At 38.8% G+C, this 9,450-nt stretch overlaps 1 protein-coding gene across 1 annotated transcript; it reads right to left on the bottom strand.

Annotated features, from left to right (window-relative positions):
• Positions 1-482: 482 nt before the first annotated feature.
• On the bottom strand, positions 483-9,233 carry LOC127555010 (nicotinamide N-methyltransferase-like). The gene is made up of 3 exons (XM_051987007.1): positions 8,999-9,233; positions 4,109-4,316; positions 483-1,120 (listed from the first exon to the last, which is right to left on the bottom strand). Exons 1-3 carry the CDS (start codon positions 9,153-9,155, stop codon positions 676-678), a joined length of 810 nt encoding a protein of 269 aa, XP_051842967.1. The 5' UTR covers positions 9,156-9,233; the 3' UTR covers positions 483-675.
• Positions 9,234-9,450: the final 217 nt, after the last annotated feature.

The raw sequence follows: 9,450 nt of genomic DNA, 5'->3' as shown, positions 1-9,450 counted from the left end.
CAAGGCTCCTTTAACAATCACAATCCATTGCTTGCCTTCTAGGGGAGAGGGTGGGAGGAAGGAGGGGAAAATCTGAAACACAACGCTATGCAAGGGTCAGTGTTGAAAAATATCCATGCATATGTTTTAAAAATAAAAAGGTTAAAAGAAAAAAAAAACAATTACAATCCAAACTGATAACTCTTTCTCTTCCAGGTTTCTATAGTAGGGATGCTCAGTACTACACAATTCTGCACTCAAATTCTTCTCTCATTGTTTCATGTGTTTCATCTTATCTCCCCAACTATGTGCTCTTGCTTCACCCACTAAATTTACTGTCCTGCTGAACTTTTTAGTAGGTTCTTAATTAATCCTTCTTTGATTAGTTAATTGATCGATCTGTTTCCATCCCAGGATTTACTATAAGGCCTCCAGACACTGACTATCCCTTCTAGTCATTGTTTTTGGCAGGAACAGCAAGTACCAAGGATTAGAGTGAGTCATTTGGGTGAAACAGGTGAATTGCTTTAATATAGATTAAGTGCTTACAATGTACCATCTGAAGAGTTTACTCAGTCCATCTTCCCGAAGGTTGCCCATAACTCATCTCATGCCTCCTGGGAAGAATGTACAAAGAGGTTTTATCAAGAACTATGGAAGAGCTGAGTTTTGATGAAGTGAGAAAGAACAGCTTGGTTAACTTTGTAATCCTACAGAATTACCAAATTTCTGCCCCACAAGGTAGAAAAGCCCTTCGTTGTCTGCTCTGGTCTTGGAGTAGCTTTGAGGAATGACTTCAAACTCTTGAATTGTGTAACCAGCCTTCACCACTGCATCCTCCACAGCCTCTCGAGAAAGGGAGAGACTGGAGAATCTCTGGTCACCAATCATGTAGTAGCTGCTCCTCAGGGCATCAATAAACACCAAGAACCCTCCAGGTTTCAGCAGGCTGTGCAGGTTCCTCAGGGCCTGCTGATAGGTGGGGAGGTCTTTGCAGGCAGCATCCAGGCACAATGCTGAAAGTAAGCAATCAGCCTGCGGCAGAGAGACAGGGCCCAAAGGCTGGCTTTGGGTCACATCACACTTCAGGAGGTGCTTGACCTTCTGTCTCAACCTCTCTTCCTTCTCGGTCCACTTCTCTCTGAAACAAATAAAATAACAATATGCTCACGGGAAGAGGCAATTCTTACTTCCTTGATCGCATAGATACCATCTCTCATTACTTCAGGCTCTGTTAACAAGATCATCCAAAAATCTTGATTGTTTGAGAGTTATCTCATTTGTGAAGGAAGGAGAAAATAATATATAACTATACCCAGGAGTCCAGAACTGGAAAGAACTTTCAGTTATTATACTTGATGGGTGTAGGAATTATTATGATACTCATTTTACAGATGAGGAAACTGAGGCAAAAAGAGGTTAAATGATTTGCCTAGGGTTATTCTGTAATGCCGGAGAAACTGAGGCAGGAGAGAGATTAGAGAGTTTTTAATATTTTATTAATGGGAGAGTAAGATTGACTGGACAGGACTCTTGTCTCAAATTATCCAGTCAGACAGAGATAAGTATACTGGGACCAAGGAATCCATGTTGGTCCCAGGGCTGGAGGAGACTGTCATCTCAAAGAATCCAGCGTCCAGCATACAGCCCCAGCCGCCAGCCTCCAGCCTCCAGCCTCCAGCCATGAATGGAGGAACCCCAACTTCTTAAATACCTTTTCTCTGAACAAAGGAAGGGGTGAGAAGCACGGGAAAACTGTCAGGATGGAAGAGGCCATAAACCCCAAAAAACCCAGAGACTGGATGTCTGAATACACAGATAAAGATGTCAGTGAAATATCTTGGAATATTTTAGAGGGATATTGTAAATTCTTGAGGACAGGAAAGAGTCAGGAGGTCTACTCTCTTGTTTATCTTGCTTGGGCTAACAATTTATAATCTTAGAGTAATTGGTCCTCAATAATGGACCAGAGGGGGGGTTTACAACTTAGGGGATTGACACAGAACAGTTAAAGAAACTGAGACAAGGGAAACTAGTGCAGGGAAACTGAGTCAGGACAATTAAAGAGAACTGTGGCATAACAATTCAGCTAATAAATCTCTTAGACTAGATTTGAACTCAGGTCTTCTTAATTCCAGGCCCAGTTTTCCATCCGTTGGCCACCCAGCTGCCTCAGTGTATAGAAATTCAGTGTATAGTGTATTAGGAATATATTTGAATGCAAAGAAAAGTGGTACCTACATTGGTTATGAAAGCATTCTATAGGAAGTAGATCAAAATGGGCTGTGGGGCAGTATCTATACTAGCTTAAAGTATTTGGAGGGAAGAGGTTGGAATGAATGGTGACTGCACTAGCTTCATTAAAGTGTTTTATAGAAATTTGATTGGAATCAGCTGCAAGGTGGTAGAATCTGCCTTGAATTTCTCCTAGCTTACAAAATAATATGATTTCACAAAATTGAAATGTTATCTTCTATTGAAAATATGTTTTAGTATAGATGGATTTAAATTTGCCTGGTTTTAAAATGCATATTAAAACTTTTAAAATTATGTACTTGTCATTGCTATAATTTAAGTGAAAAGGTTTATATAAATATAATTTAAGATAAAAAAGTTTTGATATGAAATAATGGAATTTTGGAGTTTTGTACAGATGCATACCAGGGAATAAATGTATCAATAAAAACTACATCTCTGAATATTTTTCTTTCAATGAAAATATTCTCCTTTCTATTTCTCCTTCCCTTTTCTCTTTTCTTAGAATATAAACTTTCAAATAGGGAGATATAAATATACAAAGAGCTTAGCATAGCGTGTGATAGAAAGTAGGTAAAAATAAATGCTTTGTTGCTTTGTTGATTGATTGATTTTTCTTAGTCAGCATTCCTCTTCCCCTACCCTGCTAGAAGCTTACATTGTGTTATAAACGGGAAGGGCATATATTCCTCCATACTCTTGACAGACAGACAGAGAAGTTCCTGCCCTTTTCAGCTGTCATCTTCTATGAAGAGAATTCTTCACTGAAGGCTGACTCACCTGTGTTAGCATGAGCAACAAGGAAACTGTACACCCTGCTGCTGGGACATTCAGCATCAGGCATATGCTGTCTGTATATTCAGATGGCTAGCAATGGCATCTAGCCCCAGAGGGCAAATACTAACATGGGAAAAGATGTTCTGAGCCTGGATTGGAATTCTTTCAGAGAACTGACCTGGGTGCTTCTATCTCCTGTCCCCTTTTCCCTCCCACACTAAGCACTTTTCCCCATCTCTTCTCTCCTGTATATGCCATACATACCCTGAAGGGGTTTCAGTCTCCTTCTCTCTGGTCATGTTCATGTCTCTCTCCATTAACCTGTCTCCCTTTTTTCTTTCCCTCTTTCTACTTGTCTCTGTAAGACTTTCTGCATCTCTGGTTTTCTACCTTTTCTTGAATTTCTCTATATATCTATGGGTAGCTCTGGTTTTTCTCTGTGTCTCTCTCTCTGTTGTTCTTATTCTGTCTCTCTTCATCTTTGTCTCCATCTCTGTGTATGTCTCTATTTCTATCTCTCTCTCCCTCTGTCCCTCTCTTTCTATCCCTCTCCCTCTCTCCCTTTTCCTCTCTCCTTCTCCCTCTCCCTATCCTTCTCTCTATTCCTCTCCTTTTCTTCCCCTCTGTCCTCCTCCTCCTCTCCTTGTCCCTATCTTTCTCTCCTTCCTCTCAGAGAGCATCAATGTCAATTAGAAGTGTCTGATGAGTAAAAATATTAAAAATTCAACATGGAGGTTCTTGTCTCTCTTTATTAATATCCCCTTTCCCCCTCTGTCTACTTATCTCTCTGCACCTCTGGTTTTCTAACTTTCCTTGAATTTCTCTATAATTCTATGGGTACCTCTGGTTTCTCTCTATGTGTCTTTCTCTGTTGTTCTTGTCTCTGTCTCTCTCTCTCTCTCTGTGTCTCTGTTTCTGTCTCTCCCCCTTTCTCTTCTCTTTCCTTTCTTCATCACTCTCTATTGTTCTCTGTCTTTGTTTGTCTCTGACTTTTTTCCTCCACTGCACTTGGATCCCCAAGAATAATTTTTGGTTCAAGGAGTTAAACTTAGCCACAAGTATCCCAAAGACGGTAACTAGGCAGAGAAAAACCTACCTGTTTCCTTCTAGCTCACACACATATTTCACCACAGGAGACCAGTCAAATGCCCCTGGCTCCTTCTTCAGCCACCTGTTGAGCTCCTCAAGGTTCTGGTCAGTGTAATCAGTGGCCACAATCTCTTTAAAGGACTCACAGGCAGAGAGGAGCTGATAGATGGTGGGGCCGGTGCCAATGTCAATCAGGAGGTCTCCCTTCACCCTACCTATCCCAGAGAAGAGGGCAAAAATGGATGATCAGGGATGAGATGCTCTAAGACTGTGGTTCTCAAAGTATGGGCTATAGAATCCTGGGGATCTCTGAAACCCTTTTAGAGGGTCTACAAATTAAAAAATAGTTTTTATTTCCAATATGGTAAATGTCTATAAATAGAACCCAGATAAACAAAAACACTTTGGAGAGATCCTCAATAATTTTTAATAGGATAAAGATACTGAAAACAAAAGTTTGAGAAACACTGCTCTAAGGAGTAAAGGCTATTCAATCCCACTTCACATAAATTTCTGAATCATAGGCCAACTTGTGACCTTCAGTGTTATAGTGATAGAGGGATATAGGCTTATCTTCCCTATGATTCATTTAAAAAAATAGAATCCAATTCAATAAAGAATAAACTATGTAAATAAAAAGAATAAATCACATAAATATTTATATAATTATATTGTCATTATTAGATTTAGTCACAGCGAAGGTCATCAGCTGTGCCTCAAGTGATTCATTTCACTGGAAGTCAAAACAAAATCATTTGGGTCCCAATGGTGACCTTCACTGAGATGATAGCTAATTATTTTATCTAATCACTGTGTATCATATAATTATGATGAACATAAACATTTAAACAAGTCATAGACCCTTTTCATTAATATCTCATCTGATTCTTACAACCTTGCTATGAAGTTCTCCTTTTATAGATCTGAAAACTTAAGGCTCAGAGAAGAGATACCATAAAGTAAATAACATGTTGGATTTTGAGTCAGTGGATGTGATTTCCACGCTTGGTTTTACTATTACCCATTTCTATGTCCTTGGGTTGACTACTCAACCTGTATGGTTCTCAGTGTCTTCATCTGTAAAAATCAGTGCTCTATAAGGTTCCTTCCAAATCTAAGTCCTCTGGTTTGCTCAGGATCACCTGGCTACTTGAATAGATCTGGCCAGTCACATCCTGCTCAGCCTAACAAGCTTTTTTACTGGCTTTGAGAGGCTAGGTCTAAGAATTCCTTTATATATATACATACATGTATATATATATATATGTATATATATATATGTATATATATTTCATTAAATATTTTCCAATTACAGTTTTTAAAATGTTAACATTTATTTTTTTTTAATTTTGAGTACTAAATTCTCTTCTTCCCTTTCACCCTTTGAGCAGGCAAGTAATATGATATTATTTATACACGTGAAGTCATATGAGCCCAATTTCCATATTAGCCATGCTGCAAAAGAACACATACACAAAAGCAAAAAAAATTAAAGAAAGTTTAAAAAGTATTCTTCAGCCTGCACTCAGAGTTCATCAGTTCTATCTCTGGAGATAGCATTTTTCATCATGAGTTTTTTGGAATTGTCTTGGATCGTTGTTTTAATCACCAGAATTCCTTTATATAAATACCAGTACCAAATTTCCTGCTATGACACTGCTTCTCCATGGTTAATAATTCAGGGACTAACATAACAGAGGGATTCTGCCACCAACTCTCTGCCACCCTTTAGCACATTTGAAACTATTACCTAAATCACTTTGGCCTTTGGCCCATTGAATGTAGATATTCCCCAACAACACATTTCATTTTGCTTCCTATAAAGCACTTTAACATAATTAGTACCCGTACTATACACTCTGCTCTTGAGTGTGTCCACATTTCGTTTTTTCTCCCCTTCACAATATGGACTACCCTTAAGCATTTAGAATTTTGGAATAGAGACATGTGTAGTACTGAGGAATAGTGACTGAAAATTTCAAATCATACCTAATGAATGAAAATCTGCTCTTTGAATATAGTTCCCCTTCTCCACTCTTATTTTTATCCTGACTCGGTTTCTTTGACTCTCTTACTTCTGCTTTGATCATTTTTTAAAGCCCAGTTCCCAGATCTGGACTAGCTATACCTCACTCAATCATGATCAATAAGATATTAAAAGTCTTAAGAGCTCTTGTTTATACCACTTTAAGAAAATATGATAAAATCTCAACCCTCTCTGATTTATCCTCCACATAGCTATCCCAGTAATTTTCCTAAAGCAAAGGCATGACCTTGTCATTCTTGTACTCAAAATGTCCCGGTGCCTTCTTATTGCCTCTAAGATAAAATATAACCTTCTTTATTTGGCTTTTAAAGCCTGTCACAGTTTGGTTCCAGCCTACCCCTCTAGGCTCGCTACATATCACTCTCACTCAAAAACTCACCACTCCAGTTATATGAAGGCTTTACTTAGAACATTTCATCCCCTTTATCTCCTTTCTACATGACTTTGCACAGGCTGTGCCCTATCCCTATAATTCACTTCTTCCTCATTTCCACTTTTCAGAATCCCTACCTTTTTTCAAAATTCAGTTGATAGACCATCTCCTACATGAATCTTTTCATGATTCTCAGGGTGTTCATGTCCCACCTCAGTTATATTTATTTTGCAAGAGTTGGGTGAATCAGGTGGACAGACTTAATGAATGGAAATTTGCCCTGAGAATATATGTTTATACCACTTTAAGAAAATATGATAAAATCTCAACCCTCTCTGATTTATCCTCCACATAGCTATCCCAGTAATTTTCCTAAAGCAAAGGCATGACCTTCTTATTGCCTCTAAGATAAAATATAACCTTCTTTATTTGGCTTTTAAAGCCAAATATGTCTGCCCCAAGTATGAGAAGACTTCTCCAGGTAGAATAGGTAAATGAGAACAGTTTGTTCCAATGGTCACAACGAAAGCTGAAGCAGGTGGGCCACTTAGAGCTTGACCAAGGACAACCTTTGCAACCCAAGCCATTGCTAGTCATCCTGACCTTGTCCTGTACTGGAAAAGAGAGGGAGGCTCACAATTTTGGGCAACTCTGCCTTATTTAAATTCAATTCAAAAACAAGTCAGGGTATCATGTGATATCATTGGTCTTCTTTAAAATAAAAAAAAACATTTACTTGCATATATTTTAAAATTTAATTATGCGGGTACATGTTCCACCCCCCTCCAATGAAATGTAAGCTTTTTGAGAGCAAGTATTATTTTCTTTCTGTTCCCAGTATCTATCATGGAGTCTGGCATATAGTGGACATTTAGTAAATACTTGTTCACTCATTCATTTATTCAAAAGCCCAAACTAGATGTCAATAGTTATGCCCATACTCATGAGGAAGATACAAAGTCAAAGCAAAAGCTTCATCCCTTAACTTCATTAGGATAATTAGACTACTGTTGACTATATTCTCTATTCCATGATCACAAAACTTGGACCTGATGGTAACATTAATGATCATCAAGCCCTGAGGGCCAGTTCCCACCTGCTGCCTGTTTTTATACAGCCAAAGATGTACAATAGTGCGCTATTCAAAAACTTGGGTCAGATTAGGTTCTTAGGCTGTAGTTTCCCATCCTTCACTAGGAAAGTGAGACCCAGAGAAAATGAATGATTTTACTCAGTCACACTTTGTTAGATAATAAGCAAAGTCAGGTCCTCTACTACAGAGCCAGCATTCTTTCCATTACCCCATGAGATATGAAAAAAGGTTAATTTTAAGGTGACACAATTTCTTTCTTCTATCCTACTCCCCATAAAACCAATTTTTTCCACCTTCCATCTTTAATATCAACACACTGAGGGGCAGGTTTTAAGAGTTGGAGGAGGAAAGAAATGCACGTGCACATATCTGCTGTATAAACCTTGAATCTACTCAGAATAGAAAGGAAAAACAGAAATAACTGATGTGGAATTAAGATGTGAGAGAGAGAAATCAAAATGTATCCCATGAACATCTTGTAAGTTTTCGACAGCCTATAGATTCAGAGGACATTTATCTAATGAATTCTCATAAAACCTTTTGGGATTAGGCACAAGTTTTAAAATACTCATCCCATAGGAGATCCAAAATGGTTAGGAAGCTTTGAGTTACAGAGTAAATGAGAACTAGAGTATACTGAGAACTAGAATTTAAGAGTTTCTCTAATCACATTTACATTGACTAAAGGATGAGGTTTGCCAAATGGATGCTGTCAATCAATGATTTATGCAGTTTATGAAGCTCAAAGCCTCTCTGAAACACAGTTTACAAAATTCTTTATTTTTCTATGTATATCCTTTTTCCTCTGAGTGAACTCCTTTATTCCCCCTTCTCCAAGATTATCAGGTTATACAATCTCTTTCTCTCTGTTCATTCTCTCTCTCTCTCTCTCTCTCTCTCTCTCTCTCTCTCTCTCTCTCTCTCTTTCTATCTCTGTCTCTGTCTCTCTGCCCCCCATCTCCCTTATTCTGTCTCTATCTCTGTCTCCCTCTGTGTCTGTGCTATGTCTTTGCTTCTGTCTCTCTCTACCTCCTCTGATTCTTCATCCTTCCAATTTCCCAATTTTATACCAGGTGATTCTGAAATTGATTATAAAATCAAAGAATTTCAGATTTGGATGGGACCACAAAGACCATCTAGTGGATTCCCTACCTCTCCAAAAATCCCCTTTAAAATATTTCCAAGAAGAGGTTATCCAATCTTTGCTTCATAAATTCACTAAATCCTGAAGCAGCCCATTAAATTTTTGGACAGTCCTGATTTTTAGAAAGTTTCGTGAAATTGGTCATGTCAATCAGTAATCACTCTCTTGACGCTATCACTATTTGCTCTGGGGATAGGAGGTGGAGAAGAGAGGGCAGAGGAGGGCAGGCTGGACATTTACCAGAAGAGAACGTCATGAAAAGTCTTCTGAGGACATGCATCAGAATCTGATTTTCTGGAGAGGGGCTGGATCCAAAGGTGTAATACTTTTCCAGGTAAGTTTGAGGGCTGAAGTGGCTCAGGTAGGCATCCTTTGTAGTGAACTCGGCTTCCACCATTGTGTCTCACCCTGGCACTTTAGCTCTACTTTTTCTTCTCTGGCTGGTCCAGGGATACCTCAAGGGAAGAGCTGCCCAACAGGTGTTACCCTGGCTCCTCTGCCCCGTCAGACCTCAGATATAGGGAGCTAGTTAAAGACTAACCGGGGAAAACATACTCATTTTTTTAAACTCTAACAATAAGTTATAAAAGTTCTGAAGTGCAGACTTGAAAGATGAGGAGGATGTAGGAGAGTAAGGGGAAGAAGGGAGAGAGAGAGCAAGAGCTCTTGTTTCAAAATATCCTGGAAAAAGG

This window comes from Antechinus flavipes, chromosome 3 (genome assembly GCF_016432865.1).
Source record: "Antechinus flavipes isolate AdamAnt ecotype Samford, QLD, Australia chromosome 3, AdamAnt_v2, whole genome shotgun sequence".
Classification (NCBI taxonomy): Eukaryota; Metazoa; Chordata; class Mammalia; order Dasyuromorphia; family Dasyuridae; genus Antechinus; species Antechinus flavipes.
This window is presented reverse-complemented; position numbering and strand designations above follow the sequence as displayed.

Bases quoted from the DNA above. Each gene is read 5' to 3' on its own strand.
- LOC127555010 (XM_051987007.1), bottom strand. From the start codon at position 9,155: ATGGTGGAAGCCGAGTTCACTACAAAGGATGCCTACCTGAGCCACTTC. The intron at 4,317-8,998 runs GTAAATGTCCAG...TCTCTGGGATAG, and splicing joins TTTCATGACGTTCTCTTCTG to GTAGGGTGAAGGGAGACCTC. The intron at 1,121-4,108 runs GTAGGTTTTTCT...TATTTGTTTCAG, and splicing joins TGTGAGCTAGAAGGAAACAG to AGAGAAGTGGACCGAGAAGG.